The 17,039-nt window shown below is 42.5% G+C and overlaps 1 protein-coding gene across 1 annotated transcript in view; it reads left to right on the forward strand.

The window, feature by feature from the left end:
- Positions 1-16,680, forward strand: part of PITPNA (phosphatidylinositol transfer protein alpha) — a 39,639-nt gene extending 22,959 nt beyond the window's left edge. Inside the window, 7 exon segments of the mRNA XM_050929305.1 lie at positions 19-93; positions 516-599; positions 4,675-4,752; positions 5,016-5,126; positions 10,943-11,065; positions 11,821-11,890; positions 13,753-16,680. Of these exon segments, the coding sequence (XP_050785262.1) occupies positions 19-93; positions 516-599; positions 4,675-4,752; positions 5,016-5,126; positions 10,943-11,065; positions 11,821-11,868 (519 nt within the window). The 3' untranslated portion in view covers positions 11,869-11,890; positions 13,753-16,680.
- The last annotated feature ends 359 nt before the right edge of the window (positions 16,681-17,039 follow it).

The following is a 17,039-nucleotide window of genomic DNA, read 5'->3' on the forward strand; positions in this document are numbered from 1 at the left end:
AATTTTTCTTTATGGCAGAATGAGTACATGAAAGATGACTTTCTGATCAAAATTGAAACCTGGCACAAACCGGACCTTGGAATGCAGGAGAATGTAAGTGCTTTCAGTGAGGAACTTTGTGGCGTTAAATGGCTAGATCTGTTGCTTGTCCTGTTTCTGAATTCAATGTTATTCTCTTCACATTCCTGGGATTAACATACCTCATGTCAGGTTAGCAAGGAGACTGTGCCCCTTATGATTAGACTCCCTTTTGCTTGCTCTGGGTGGGAATGGATGCTTATTAAAACTGTACTCTTGTGCAGAAATTTGTTGGGTTTTGCATCTTCACTTCTGAATTACTCTTTTTTCTTTAGCTGATTTTGTGTTTCAGCATTAACTGATGAAGCCCTCAACTCTGACCCCTGGTAGTGGGTGCTTGGTGCTCAGACCTTTATCTCTGTTCTCCATTCTAACTTGGAGTGGGAATGATGTGTAGATGGTTTGAATTACAAATCTGACTCCCACTTCTGCTGCAGGTTCATAAACTAGAGCCAGACGTATGGAAGAATGTAGAAGCAGTTTATATAGACATTGCAGATCGGAACCAAGTGCTCTCCAAGGTATGCTGGTGGATCAAGTATTTCATGTGATGGCATTAGTATTACAAAAGGAAGATTGATGCAAACCTCATTTCTGAAAATTATCATGACCCTGCAGATAGTTGGACAAGGCGTGAGAAGGGAAGGAGAGACTTTTTTTAATGGGGGCATGACCATGGTCGCTGGAGGGGCTATACTGAGAATTCTTGATCAGGGCAAACTGCAAAGCATAGGGCAGATGATCCCCAAAACTGGTGGTTTATTCTATAATTAGATTTCACCAAGCAGCTTCTGTAACACCTTAATGGTTACCAAGAAGTTAAAACACAGTTCCTTTTAACCAGTTCAGCCTTTGGCTCCCACCCAGACAGCCCAGTCTGATATAGTGAGAGTTACTTTACATATGGTAAATAAAGTTTTAAGTTCTACCAATCCTATGAGATTAGGCGCATTACCCATCAGGTCAATTAATATTTCAGATCTTACCCAAATGCATGCTTAAAGCCAATCCTTATTAACTAAATCTAAGATTTATTTAGAAAGAAAAGTTACTGTGGGTAAAAGATCATGATATATACAGATATGAATAATGTTCTTGTGTCAGTTTCATAGCAGAGATGGTGAGGCTGCTGATTTGTAAAAAGCCTTTTAGAACCCATTCAGTAGGTTATAGTCCAATAGGCAGTCCGTGTGCATAGTTTTGTTCAAATTCTTCCATGAGAATTGCAGTGCTAATCCAGAAGAGACCTGGAGACCTCGGTCTTGTGATTTAGACTTAGACTTTCCCTGATGAAGTGTTAAGCAGATCTGAGATAGTAAGGATCAGGCCCAAAAGTTCCTATATAGCTGAAGTTCAGCTGATAAGCCTCTTGGCAGCAAATAATCACAGCAGGCATTCTGTGGATCAAGAATAAGTAATGTACATTGTTGCTTTGAAGTAAATCTCTATTTCCTAAGATCACATGGATAACTAGTTATATTCATTAGCATAAGGCAATTAACTGTTCAAAAAGTTCATAGGTAGCTTACTACAAACTTCAAAGAGCAATAAAGACAATGATATTATTACACCACAAATTCTGTCTATGGGTCAGTATCCCCTTTTGATCTCTGAATCGATGGAATATAGTAATGAAATATCATAGACAGGAGCAGAAGTTTAGCATTTATAAGCTAGTTAGATAATTGTTAAACTTCTAACAAGATATAGGTAAACACAAGCAAATACAATTAGTACCTACTTCTAAATGTCTAACAATACAGGCCTACATATCAAGGGCTCCAGTCTATTTAACATGGCTTTGCTAACTATCTACAAGGAATAGCCCTGTTTACCATTTCAGTACTCTTCTAATATGTCCTTTTGGGTTGTTTTCAGGTCACACAGCTTGCTTGTCATTTAACTCTTGCTGGCTCAGCATGGCAGAGGGCTAAAGCAAACTGTGGAGACCAGTTGAGTCCTTTATGGACAATTGTGATGTAACTCTTAATTTTGTATCCAGTGCCTTGATACTACAATGGTGGGCTTGGTAGAAATGCCTAGTTAAGTGTTCTTCATCTGTATATAGCATTGTAGTTGGCCGTAGCACTTTGCTTAGCAAGGACTGACATTGTCCTTGTCTTGAAGAGCTTGGATTTCAAAGCAGCACAAAATAGACAATGGAGAAGAGAACAGGCGAGACCGGAAGAAATTCACAAAATAAGGTTATGGGGTTGGTTGGCTGGTGCTATATGCCTTGCATTAACTTTTTTTCAGTATCTTCACCTTTTAAAGAGAATTAAGTTGTTTTTGTTTCAGTATAACAAATGCAGTATTCTGAAATGGACACAATATTCAGATCTTTAGGGCCTTTAAATTACAGTAATAACAAATCAATTCCATCTCAGCTTCTTGCAGCAAATCTCCATGAGCTCTGCCTTCGTGGCTTGTCTAGTCACCAGAATCCTTCCATGGAATTATAGCTTGTATCTACATATCAGTAGAGTGTGTGTGTGTGTACGCACATTCTGGTACCATGCACAAAAAAAATTCATAATTCTCACCCACATACCTTCCAAGTGTAATTCACAGAAATGACTTGTCACATCCGAGGCATGAAATTACACATGCAAAGCATTCTTTGAATAGGTGTTTGAGGCACATTTATCTGGGTATTTTGAAATACGAGTGATATTGAGCAAGAGAAGAGGACTGCATGAGCATTAGGGAAGATGGGGGTGGGGTGGGGGGGGAGGAGGAGACTGTTAAACACTTTGATCCATGTACTCCTTCCCCCCCCCCCAGAAATGTGTGTTGGAGTGGGAAGGGGTCCAAACTAGCCCAAATACCGTGGCAGCTAGTGATTTGTTTAATGGCCGTGATGCCAAAGGGTGGTAATTTATGGTTGTGAACATTAAATTAACATTTTTCAAGATGTTTCCCAAGTTTTATGCACTTTAAATCATTTCCATTAATTGCCTTTCTCTCATTTGCTTTCTGATGGTATATGCCATATGTATTATATGGTATGTCAAATAAATCCAGAAAGACAAGAACCCATATCATGTGCAATGCTTACCACTACGTTTCCTGACCCTCACTTTTAAACTAACTCCACTTTAACAGGTCTCTGTGATTGTATAAATAAGGAAACTCAATATCTGAATCCATAGATAATGCTCCACCTCAATATCCAGCATAAAGTTTTACTAAAATGCTGATTAAATCTAGTGTACTATAAGGTTCCAAAACTGTTGGTGACATGCTATTCAGAAAGCAATAGAATACAAAATAACTGCATTTTTTCTATGCTGCGTCAGTAAGACTGTAAATAAGTTGCATTACCTTGTTTAAACAGCCTTCTTCCTGTAACTTAACATGCTATGTCTGTGCATCTATGTTACTACATTTGTACTGTGTGATCATGTAATTAATATCCAATTGTAGGAAGAGTTAGTCACTGTAGGAACCTAAGGTTCAGTTCTGCAATGAAAAGTATCTGTAAAGATGGCATGGTGTGGTTCCCCATTTAGTGACTCAACTGGAGTAAAGAGAGGTATTTTCTCTAATTTAGACTAGCATCAGAATGCAACTGAAGTTTCATTGTGGTTTATGCATTATTTCTAGTAATAAACCTACTGCAAAACTCTGATTTTAGTGATACTGGTTTAATTCCATATCTCCAATGGGATTACATTGGTGTAAATCAGGGCACAGTTTGGATCTCTGAATAGAACTGGACTAGTCTGTTGCTCCAGAACAATTCAGCTTGCTCTCCCAGGCTGTATTGGCTCTGCAGTGATGCCAGGAGTAAAGGCTCTTTTCGTCATCAAAGTCTGTAGTTATTACTTGTAATATGCACAAAGAGCAAGTCTCAGTAAGAAGGTGCCACATCTCAATTGCTCTTCTGCTCCTAAATACACTTAAAGTTTTAATTTCCTGGCTTTTTTGCAGTTAGTCTCATTGGGAGTATTGCCTACACCAAGTGTTTTAAAATAATTAATTGGTCCCCCAAAAAATCATGGGATTTAAAAATAAATAAATTTGGAGTTAGTTTCTAAATTAATCTCTTGGCTGAGTAATAAGGAACTTGAATCCCAAAGTAATTGGTTTGGAAGATTGACCTTGAAAATAGGGATTTAAACAAAGTGTCTTCATCTTCTCTATGATGCAGGGAAGTGTAGGAGTGCATTCTGACATGAGTACTGTGGTGATGCTGTTTGTATAGCACTGACCAATATTGATGCTTAGAAATACACAAGGTATCTCTGCATCAGAGCGCTATGTACGTTACTTCTTACAACAGGCGTGTGTTCTAGTCACCTCACATTATAGGTGATAACGTGAACCCTGTCTTGAAAACTTTAGAAACTAGTATCAAACACAATGTACTAGTGGATTTGGTGGGGGTAATAAAGGTAACATCAATTTTATAGTACTCTTACTCAGCTAGGGCTAATGTACAGCATGGGGGAGTGCTTTTTTTTCCCCCTTGGCCAATTTCTTAAAGGCTTCATGGAAAAAGTGGGTCTTGAGAAAGGCTTAGAGTTACTCTAGACATTAACCTCTCCTCCAAGATTTGTTTCTTATGGCTAAACATGTTTATATTTACAACAGGATTACAAGCAGGAAGAAGACCCAGCCAAATTTAAATCTGTCAAGACTGGACGTGGGCCTCTGGGCCCCAACTGGAAGGTGTGGATCACAGACCTCAGCACACCATGTCTGTTTTTGTGACTGGAGTGTGGTTATCAGGGTTGGTCAGGCGTGTGGAGCTCGGGGTGTTAATTTGAATAAACAAGGGAGGAGGTGTTGTCTTCATCTGCGTCAGTGGAGGGTCTTTTATAAATGTGTACTGAATGAGTGGGCTACTAGTTCTGAGGGTCCTGTCCCAGAAAAGGCTTCCTCCAGAGTTTCTGATTTCAGCTTGTCATATGAACATCCTTGTATCTTTGCAGAAAGAGCTGGGGAAACAGACAGATTGTCCGTACATGTGTGCTTACAAACTGGTAACAGTCAAGTTCAAATGGTGGGGTCTGCAAAATAAAGTTGAGAACTTTATACAGAAGGTAAGTGAAACGGATCAGCACTGGGTTTTTAATGGCACTGTGGCCCCACTCTCCGACCCCACCCCAAGGCTCCACCCATACTTGGCCTCTTCCCTCTGAGGCCCCACCCCCTGTTCGCTCCTCTCCACCTCCTCTCCCCCTGTGTAAGCAGTGTGCAGGGCCTTGGAGGGAAGAGACGAAGTAGAGGAGAGGTCTCCAGGCGCAGCGCAAGTAGGGCCTCAGGACTGAGCGGGGGGCAGAGCCACAGTCCGGGTGCCGGGGCCCACAAAATTTTAATCCGGCCCTGAACCTGGTGCTGATGTGGGGTGGCACAGAAAATGGAGAAATTCACGTCTGTCTGCAACAAGTCTTGTGGAAACCCTCTTCTTATCAGTTCAGCACATCATTTTACCTGATCCCACTTCTCACCTGAAAGACACCCTTCACTTGAAATCTTGTTCATTTAAAAAAATGAGTTAAATTGATTCTGATACTACACCTGATTGAGTCCCCCAGCAGCTCTTATGGTTTTTACAGTCACATTTTCTGAATTCGTAAGATTAGTTTCTTCCCTTATTGCTGTGTGGCGCTTTCATACAGCAAACTAAAGGAGAAACTTACCAGGTATATCAGCAACCCAGTGAATCTGACTATATGCAAAGTCAAGTCAAATGTACAAAGCAAACCAACTGAAAAATAACTGTGTTTTAGTTGTGACACCAAGTGTTACTGTAACAATGGTGAGTAGGAAATCTTTCAGATCATTGTGATTTATTTTGTTGTTCTTGGAGTGCTTGCTCATGTCGATTCCAATTAGGTGTGTGCGCGCCACGTGCACAATCGTCGGCAGGTTTTCCCCTAGCAGTACCCGTTGGGTTGGCTGTGGAGCCCCCTGAAGTTGCGCCTTCATGGCGCTGTATATTGGGCCCTACTGACCCTCTGCCTCTCCAGTTCCTTTTTACCGCCAGTGACGGTCGTTGGAGCGTTCTTTTTTTTTCTTGTCTCGAGTGATCTTCTAGTAGTTGTTTTTGCAAATAAGTTAATATAATAGTTTTAGTGTTAGCGTAGATTGAACCCTTGTTACCTGAAGTTTTCTACCCCATTTCCCTTCCCTTTTCTGGGGCTGGGGCATGCTCTGGCCCCAGGGATTTAAACCGGATGGGGTCTTCCAGAAGCCAATGCCGAGTGGAGATCTGCACACATCCTGTCTAAAGTGCTTGGAGAGAGTCCCATCAAACAGACAGGTGCAAGATCTGTAGGGGATTCTGACCCCGCACCAAGAAGGAAAGGGACCACAGGTTGAAGCTGCTGCTGATGAAAGCAACCTTGCAGCTGCAGTCGAAGTTGAGCCCCATGGACCTGGCATCAGGGCACAGTGCACTGGCTTCTCTTAGAGATGCAGTGCAGAGGAAGGACTCTGAGGTCAGAGAGACTCAGGACTGACACTCCCCAGCATCGAAGGCTGCCTTGTGGGCAGAATTGCGGTACCCCTCTGTTGCCTGTGCCACATAAAAAGCACAGGAAGATGGACAGGGGGCACTCTCCCTCTACAGCACTTGAGCGTGAGCCAACTAAAGGAGTGCGACCTGTGCTGGGCCACTGCTCCCCACTGTTCCAGCAGCCACCACCGTTGACTCCGGGCCCAAAGAGGGGCCCGTCAAGTCCAGTGCCTCTGGAGGAGGGCCAAGTGGAGGATTTAGACCTTCCCTCCACACCAGAGACCTTCAAGGTAGCCACGGATCTCATAGCCCTGATGGGGCCACAGACTCCCGACCAGCATGAGAGATCGCTGACCCTGAAGCTTCTGGTGCCGCAGAGACTACCCATACTGTCCAAGGATAAACCGGAAATTATGTGTCACCACTGTCCCTCTCCCCGGCACCGATCCTGTGCACCGTGCTGCATTGGTCACCATGCTTGGATTCCTCAGAATCCAACTCTGAGGTGGACTCCTGTGTGTCCCGGAGGAGACAGCACCATGGACAGTGGCATGCTCAGAGCCGCATGCCTCCAACGCAATCTTCAATTCCCTTTATCCTGGACTACCTGCTAAAGCTGAAACAGCAGGGCTTGTCATGCTCATCGATAAAGGTTCACCTGGCCGCCATCTTGGCTTTTCACCCAGGAGAGGCGAACCACTCCGTCTTTGCTAGCCCGATGGTGCAACGTTTTCTTAAAGGACTAGACAGGCTATATCCTCAAATCCTGGCAGCCAGCCACTGCTTGGGCTCTTAACCTGGTACTCTCAAGGCTGATGGGGCCTCCGTTCGAGCCCGTACTGACATGCTCACTGTTCTATCTGTCATGAAAGTGGCTTTCCTGGTTGCGATAACTTCAGCCAGGAGAGTGTCCGAGCTCAGTTCCCTCATATCTGACCTGCTTTATACCATCTTTTACAAGGACAAAGTGCAGCTTCGACCCCACCTGGTATTTCTCCCAAAGGTGGTATTAAATTTCCACCCCAACCAGGACTATTTCTCCCAGTCTTTTTCCTGAAGCCACACGGTAACAGCTGCAAGCAGAGGCTCTACTCCCTAGATGTTCAGCAGGCATTGGCTTTTTATTTTGAATGGACGATGCCGTTTTGCAAGTCGAACCAGCTGTTTGTCTGGTGGCGGACAGGATGAAGGGCCTCCCAGTGTCCTCCCAAAGTAGGGTTATCAGATAGCAACTGAAGAAATGGGATGGGGTTGAGGGATAATAGGGCCTATATAAGAGAATCTCCAAAACCAGGGTTATCCCTTTAAAAACGGGACATCTGGTTGCCCTATCCCACAGGGTATCATCATGAATCACGTCCTGTATACGGGCATGCTATGACCAGCGAAGGCCCCAGCTCCCGTACTGACCAGCGCATTCCACCAGAGCCCAGGTGTCCTGGGCGGCCTTCTTGGTCCAAGTCCTAATCCAGGAGATGTGTAGAGCAGCAGCGTGGTCCTTGGTCCACACATTCACTTCCCTTTATATTGTTGCCCAGCATACCAGGGATGGTGCAGCATTTGAGAAAGTGGTGCTTCAATCATTGATTCCAGGAACCCTGACCCCACCACCTAGGTAAGGCTTGGGAGTTACCTAATTGGAATTGACATGAGCAAGCACTAGAAGAAGAGAAAATGGTTAGCTATCTCTCATAACTCTTGTTCTTTGAGATGTGTTGCTCATATCCATTCCAAACCCATGCCTTCCCCTCTGTCGGAGTAATCCGGCAAGAAGGAACTGGAGAGTCAATGGATCAGCAGGGTCTTATATGCAGCACCATGAAGGTGTGACTCCAGGGGGCTTCACCGCTGACCCGACAGATACTGCTAGGGGAAAAGCGTTCTGATGACCGTGCATGTGGCGCGCACACACCTAATTGGAATGGACATGAGCAACACATCTCGAAGAACAACAGTTATGAGATGTAGGTAAACCGTTTTGTTTTTCTTTTTTCAGTTAACTGTGGCCCTTTAAAAGAAACTTCAACTGCCCACTTCTTTTTGAGTGAATTAGGTGTGACTAAGTTCTTTATGATGCCATATATGACAGCCCTTCTAGTCAGAGTACCCAGGAACACCTTCTATGATCCTGGTCATATATCTGAAAACTAAACCAATTAAGTACTGTGTCTCTAGGACCTGCCATTAATGGGCTATCTATGCATGCTTCACATGCCATAAATTACAGAGCCAAGAGACTTCTCCTCCAACAATTGCATATGACATTGGAGTCTCTTATCATGATTACAATGTGGATCTTCACTATTAAATACAAATAAATCACTTCCTCTATTAAAAAATTCAAAATTCTTAATTTTAATAAGCAGCAGAAAATAGTATAGTATTTAATGGAAAAATATATTGCTCTTCGGTTTTTAAGCCATCTCCTTGTTTTGACTTACACCCCAGTCTAGATGCTAGCCTGTCTGAGGCACATTGCTCACATCTAAAAAAGCAGGCAGTGTTTAATACTCCCAAAAGAATCGTCTGTACAAAATGCAGCTTTAAATGAAAGGCCAAATTTGATGTAATATTTAGGTTCCTGTAAAAAGCTTGCTTTTATAAAACCTAAGATCAAGGAAATGTCTATTAAATTAAAAAAAAATGATATTTTGAAGAAGTCTTCCCTTGCCCTGTTTATAAACTACACATTGCAATTGGGCTAAGCATAGGAACCAAATTGTGAAATTGACTAGAAACATAATATGTGTTTGTAAGGCATTAGTGTCTCCATTGCCTTAGTGCAGGGGAGGGCAAACTACGGCCCGCGGGCCAGATCTGTGCCGTCTGGGCTTTCAATCCAGCCCGTGGGATTTACAACCCCGTGGCATAGTTAAAATTAACCTCAGGTGCTTGTAACTGGTCAAGGATGAGTTAAAAAATCCCACACTCTTACTTCAATAGTGTGTTTAGTATGATTCTGCTCTGTTAGTCCTGAAGCCCAGGTCATAACTCCTTCCTTGGAACCAATGTTGTTCAAAAAACAAACCTGGAATGCTTACTTAATCTCACACACACACCACATACCACACACGTTTGATCAATGGATTGCACTCTCCTACTTTCATGAATGAAAATTCAGCTGCAGGTCACTGGATGGGAACTTGGAAAAGATGCATTTCTTTGGGGATTCAAGACATTGGGTAATTCAGTTATGTTTCCATTGACTTTGGCAGGAATTGTCAAGTCTCCAGTTGCAGCAGCCATGCAGGAAGGTAGATGAGGGCGAGTCAATGCTGTTCTTCAGTGCTGCTTTTTTATCAAGAACCCAGAGTGGTTGTGATACCTAACAAACTCAATAACAACATCCCTGTCCTGAAGAGTTTACAATCTAAGTAGACACAACAGAGAATAAGGGAAAGGAATGGAATATAAAGGCAAAATGACTGAACAGATGCCTCTTACACCAGGAATGGAAGTGATCTGATGGGCAGACCTGGATTAGTCAATGTGTACTCGGTGCAGATGTGCACAGTTCCCATCTTGTGCAGGGCACTCCTCCCCCCCCGCCCCAAAAAAAAAAAAAAAAAGAAAGAAACCCAGGGCCAGGAAGGAGGCAGGGCATTGTAGGTGGAGGGCCCTGTCTGGATGCAGTAGTGGGAGCTAATGGATCAGAGGAGAGAGCCAAGCCAGCCCCACTGGACTGGCACTGCTGCGGGGTGAGTGTGGGGTTGGCTTGCTCTCCAGCACACACACACATACACACCCCGCAGGGGGAAGGACCTAACAATCCATCCCACCAGGGCCTCCCACCCTCAAAGGAGGCCGTGCTGGGGGCTGGTAAGGTGTGGGGGGTGGGCAGTTTTCATAATGCACAGGGCCCCATAATTCTGTAATCTGACACTGCTGATGGACTTTCAAATTAAACAAGAGGAATCACAGAGTCCATAACTGCATGGCCAATCACTAACATTAATTATTAATTCCTTCTCTCTTAAGCCTATTATGTAGTCTCAAGAGACTGTTGAGTCAATTCCACTGTAAACCTTATTGCATAACCCCTGGCTGTATGCAAGAACACAAAAAGATCCAGTTATGGACATTTTAAAAATCTAGAATACTAAATCACAACATCCATGGCTTCTCTAACAGGGGCATTTCGATTATAATGAACCAGAAATAGCTGGATATTTTTCTTTTTCCCCCTGTAGCTTTCCTGTGCTAGGCAAAATGATCCCATTCGCTTATAAAACAAAATGGCAAGCTCTGAGGTTAGACCTGTAGCAATTCCCAGTGCACACATCTTTATGACAGTGCACATTAACTGACTGTAAACATATTGTGCTGCATGCTGAATTGTGTGGGATTCTTTTTACTGAGCTTTTTAAGTCATTTGTTCCCTCATCTTTGTTTTTGCAGCAGGAGAAACGTCTTTTCACAAATTTCCATCGGCAATTGTTTTGCTGGCTTGATAAGTGGGTTGATCTGACTATGGAGGACATTCGCAGGATGGAGGAGGAGACCAAGAAACAGCTGGATGAGGTAAGTGGGGAGGAGAGCAGGTGTGGGCTGTGAGGCAGTATCTGTGTATTCTGAGCCCACTGTGGGGTGGGAAAAGAAGGCCTGGCCATGGTATGCAATGCACTCACTTACCACACAGGTCATGCTGCTTATGGTGATTTACGTGGTTGGATCTGACTTGTAGAGTCAACTTCTTTGAGTTCTGGCTTCCTGGTTAGCACAGACTCCTTGTATTGCTATGGGACAACTTTTTTATTGGTTTCATTGGTAATTTAGAAGATCTGTTACTGACTATTTTAAAAGAAATGAAGATATCTTCTTACTTGTTACCCTAATGAATCTTCAGCTCAATGAGTCTCAGTAAGTTATCAGCAAAATTAGTCTCTGGGTATGGGGTGTGTTTTTTGTTTGTTAAAAGGGAGGGGTGCTTTGAGAAATCTATGAAAACTCCCAGCACCAAACTTACACTTTTAATGAGTAGTCCTTTTAATTTTTTCACCCTTCAAAATTTACTTGATTGTGGTACCATGTGCCTTTTGGCCTTTGAATAATAGAGCCCTAAAAGGGGCTGTAGCTTTGCCAGAAATGGTTTCAGGACCTGCACAACTTGTGTTTACAAACTGCTTTAAATTAGGACAGTTTTCAGGGATGTGAGACTTCACCTCTGAGGCCGAGAAACTCTCACTCTCGCACCCGTTTTTGATGTGGAGCTGACGGTGAAGCTGATTACCAGCATATGTTGGAACAAATAGCTAAAGATGCTTATTTTCTTTCAGATGAGAGAAAAAGACCCCGTGAAAGGAATGACAGCTGCAGATGACTAATGTGGCTTCCTCCTTGTGCACTGTATGTACCCAGAGTATCTGTCACACATTTTGTTGTGACATTCAATGCCATTTATAGCAAAAATCAAATCGATTCAGGTCAGCAAGGAGTCAGTACAGAAATTGCGCAAGTCAGAAATCTATAGAGCTGCTCACTTTGCCCTATAATGAATACACTTTTCACTATGCCAGCTGAGTTTACTGTCTTGTTTCAGAATTATTTTAAACTGTTTGAGCACAAGGAAAGTGTTAAGGAAAGCATCATATTAGAACAGCAAACACAAAGTTACACTGGTGCCTCATTTCTGTGTAATGTACCCATCACTTTGCATGCCCTGTTACAAGCCTTTTCAAGAGTCCCAAATAATTAATAAATGAGCTTGAGTCCAGCAGCCCTGCCCTTCTGGACATTTGAGGGTGTATTGGCCTGGATTGTGCCCAGGAACAATGTTCATCAATGGACAAAGGCCTGGGGCAGCATCCATAGTCGCAGGACAGAGAAGGAAGATGTAGATGTTTCTTGAAGCTTCTGTTTTTGTCTTGTCTGTGTGCATCACTGTGGACACGCTGACTGTAATGCTTTGATCCTTCGAGACACAAGCATTTGCATACTTCAATTTGTCCTTGTTGGCCAAACTTTGTGCCAGTGCTCTAGGAAATGTACAGGTGATGAGGACAATTTTTTTTTATACTTCTGAACTGCTGACATGAAGCAAATTTGAGTGGCTGTGGGATAGGAAGCGATGGTTTTTATCCATGACTATAGCAATATTAGTGGGAAAATGGTGGAAGCTAAATGTCCAACTCATAGCTACAAATCATCTTAATTTAAATTTTAAAAATTCAAGCCAGCTAAAATCATAGCGCTGCCATTCTTTTTCGTATGAGCCCTCCCCCTTCCTTCCTTAACATAATGAACCTAACCTCCTACACTACCTCCTTGATACACTTCTCCTGAAAATCTTCTACCGCCCTTTGCTCAACATTGTTCTGGGTACCATACACATGTGGAGTAGAAAATGGTCTGTGCCTTGAGCAAACAATCAAAATAGACAAGACAGACCCAATTTCAGGGAAAGGGATAAGAGTGTAAAAGCAAACTGAAGAGAATGTTCTCCGGCATCATATTAATTCCATAATCTTTTCTTTGTTTACTTTTAATAAAAAAAGTTTTGGGTTGTACACTTTTTCTAAGGTGGGAGTTAGTGAGGGGAAGGAAGGAGAGGTTCCCATTCTGTAGAACGATCAGAAATTTAAAGGCACTAACATCGGAGGAATTTCTGGTGCAGTGTGGCTCCCTTATTCTGGCTATGTTTCGAAGGGTTACCCATGGTGGGATGTGGCACTGAGCCCTGGTGGCCCTGAGTTCCCTTTTCTGCTGTGTCTGCCTGAATGTTCTCCTATTCCCTTGCCATACTACGTGTTGGCTGATCTGGGAGTTGCAGGCTCAGTCTCTGGGCTTCTGGTTCAGCTTAAACTTTCATCTCCCTCTTCCCTTCCACTAGCCCCTGATTGAGTTGCTAGTTAAATTCAGTTCCTGTCCATTACCTAACCCCATACTCAGCTTCTCCTTCCATCTGGAAATGAGTTGGTAGCCTTGTCCCATAGGTCTTCTGGGATGAAAGGTGCTAGATAAATGTGTTATAAATTGTCCTCTTTGGCAGTCTCTGCAGATAGACTCTGGATTGAACTCTGCGCTAGGTTGCATCCGAGGCTTGTTGATGGGACAGAATGGAGTAGCCTGTCCTGCCACTGCTTGTGCTGGATTCAGGCTGTGACTAAATGAAGGACTTTTCTTTCAGGGCTGTCAACACTGCACCTTTACTGGCACATTTAATTTCAGACATGGTTTTAAAATGTTCTCCTGTTGTCTCTTTCTCCTAGTTTGCAAGACATTCAGCAGGAAGGCCCAGAGGCTCCACCCTCTTGACCAATGGACCATCTCTGGATCAAGCCTTTCTATATCCAATCGGCAGGCGATTTTAAATCTCCCATAGCTAATTCTAGATGCCCTTTAATATTGTGAGCAAATAGACAGTCTGGTACTAAGCGCTCCAATGTTAGCACGTATGTGAAGGAGGCAGCTCCTTGGAGACGTGTGACTTATAGATTGCTGTATTTATGACTCCTCCCTCCTTTTTCCATTGTGTTCAGACCAATTTCCATGTGGCCCTGTTTGATTTCCAAGTGGCATTTTTAGCTGAATTAGTCTTGTGATGTGCTGATTTAGATTTATTTTGTTTGTTTTCAAAACTGGGATAAACTGCTGCCTTTGTCCTGTCCCAGCCCTTCACCATTCTTTGAGTGTCCATTTATGGAGAGGGAATTGTCAGTATTTATTTTAGAGTGCAAAACTATTCCACAGAATTCTAGGCTCTGACTTTTGCTCCCAAGGTCACGATATTACTGGCATACAGGCTCCATCATGCACCTGTATTGCTAAGGTCAAGTCTGCTGTTAAGAGACCACCATACGTGGCCACTGCAACAGTATTACTTGGTATGTCTAAACACACACAACTTAAAGGGACTGAACAGCAGGTATCCTTTATGTGTGAATGCTGAGACCTTGAATGCATCTTTTGTCTAGATAGGTGTCTTTCCTTTGGCCCTTGGAACTATGTTGGTGTTCTATAGTTGTGTGTATAAATCAGCCTTTTAAAATTGTTGTGATAACTTAGCTGATGAATCTCACAATCTACTGGACTGCCCTTTATTATGATTGCTCATAATTTGTAAAACTAACGCTATTTTGTTCACCCATGAGAAGAAAATGAGTGTCCCAGGACAAGCAGAATTTTGTGATGCTGATGGACATAATCTCCATATCCAATCATGCTCAGATGTCTGGATTTGTGCTGCTGTTCAGCAATAATACTTTTCTGCATACTACCCATTATGAAATTGCTAGAACTTAGTTTGCCTTTCTGTGCTGCGAAAAGGCAAGATGTAAGGCCAAGCAATCTCTGCACAAGATAATTGCAATTTCCAAGGGTTGCAAAGGATGTTGCTGAGTGGCAGAAAACAGCTCCAGAACTCATTCTTAGTCTGTGTCCTTATGGTGTTATCTCAGTTTTAGACAATTAAGCTGGACAGAATCAAACAAACATTACTTTATTAAATACATGAGGAAACATGACTAGGAGAAACAAGGGCTTTCCTGGCTTATCGGTAGAGGCCAGTGTTTGGCTTGCTTCTGCCAGCAGCTATGTAATCAAACTTCATTCCCTTTATCTGTATTGGGTTGAAGTAAAGTGAAATGTAAATGCCAAAGGCAGCTGTGATGTTACCACTTCCACCTCCACCCCCCCACTTTTTTTTTTTCTTTTTTTTTTTTTTTAAATAATGCTGGCTTCATGCAGTATGCCTGACTTGTACTCAGCCTCTTACAAACCTTCATCAGACAATAGATCCTGAATCAGTCCCGTGGCATGCTGAATGAAAGTGCGGGGATGAATTGTTTTCGGTGCAGGAGAAAGATGCACAGGACTTGCTCTAAAGGAAAAGGCTGGTCTTCAGTCAAGAGGCAATTTATTCCCCCTCTCCTCCCCCCCCCCTTTTTTTTGTGTGGGTAAGTCTGTTCTTTTGCCTTACAGATGTCTAAGTGCAATAAGCTCTGAATCGTACTGGTGACTCTGGCTGATCCTTCTCAGTGACCTCAGAGGGTTTTTGGGATGTGGATTTTAGCATACTCACGAAGTAGAAATAAAACCAGCTCATTAAATAATAGTCTAAGATATTAAACCTTAATCTTCAAGACTATTTGGGACCAGGAAAATTGTTTTTGTGGCACTGTTTCTCTAGGGGTTTCAGAAGCAGAGTCCAGGAGTGTACACCCCTTACTAGAGTTCCCTCGAACTAGAATATTTTAATTGAGAATTAACACATTGACTTGTTAACATCTTGTCAGTAGCAGAGTTTAAGGAGGGATTCTTACACGTGGGGAAAACTTGAGAATATATAACATGATTATTCTTAGATACTTTTTTTTTATATATATACATTCAAGAGGTTTTCTAGCTGACATTTCATCTCCATGGAAACAGATTGTGACATTTATAAAGACAGGATCAGAAAACGATTGTGTGTGAGGGTGTAAGCTCGTATTTAAACATAAAACTTTCCTGATTAGCAATAATTACCAGGAAAAAAATGCAGGAAACTGCAAGCTAAATACATGATTTAAAAAAAAAATTCACGTTTATCCAGAGTGAAAGTTTTCCTCAAAGTTGGGATAGAGAGATCCTGTAGAGACCTCTCTCAGGGGCAGTCTTGATCCTTGGTTCGCGCTAGTGACAGCATAGCGAAATGTAACAATCTTCACTGATTGTATTAGTGTGCTGTATATCTCTTGCATTGGCTTTGGCAAGAACCCAAAACCTGCTGGCTCCCGGAGGGGTTAATGATTGGATGTTTGTTTGTTCTAGGGGGATCGTTGTGCTGTCACATTCTCTTCAGATCCAAACCGGGTGCCCTGGTTGGATTTTAAACACTGCAGTTCTGATCGGAAGCAGGTGCCCTGGTGGAGAGGCCCATGGGCTGGGATGTTTTAGCTGGAGTTTACCTGATGGAGGCCACAGTGACACTCTGTACTCCCAGCACACTTGCACCTTTCTGGGTTTATCCTCCTACAGCCCCTGCTGGGACTCCCTGACAAGTTTTGATTGGTTCATAGTGCTATTCCTTTTACAACATACACTTTGTAGAATTAATTAGATAATATTGTTTCTTTAATGTGAGTTTGTGCCTTTTTGTCTCCTGATCTTCCAATACGGACATATTGGAAACAAATCGAATAAAATCTTAGACAGAGCTTTTTGGAGTCTGTCTATTTTATACCTTATTGTGTGGATCTAATATTCCATACATGTGCTGTTATGTAAAATCTAATGATTATAGAATTATGTACAGAGGACCTACAGTTTCCTGGATTCCTTACAGAACAAACAAGGCCTGATTCTGATCTCTCACTAATGTAAATCAGGAGTAACTCTACTGAAGACAGTGGAATTACTCTGTTGTAAAACTGATGTAAAATAAAAATCTGACCATGTTACCTGTATTTACAATCTAATATTAGCTGTAATGCAGCAAACAAGTGGAGAGAGAAGACATAGGTAAAAATATTAAATGGTCACTTAAGACCATTATGTGAACAACTTGCTGGTCTTT

The sequence above is a fragment of the Gopherus flavomarginatus genome, chromosome 19 (genome assembly GCF_025201925.1).
Source record: "Gopherus flavomarginatus isolate rGopFla2 chromosome 19, rGopFla2.mat.asm, whole genome shotgun sequence".
Lineage (NCBI taxonomy): Eukaryota > Metazoa > Chordata > Testudines > Testudinidae > Gopherus > Gopherus flavomarginatus.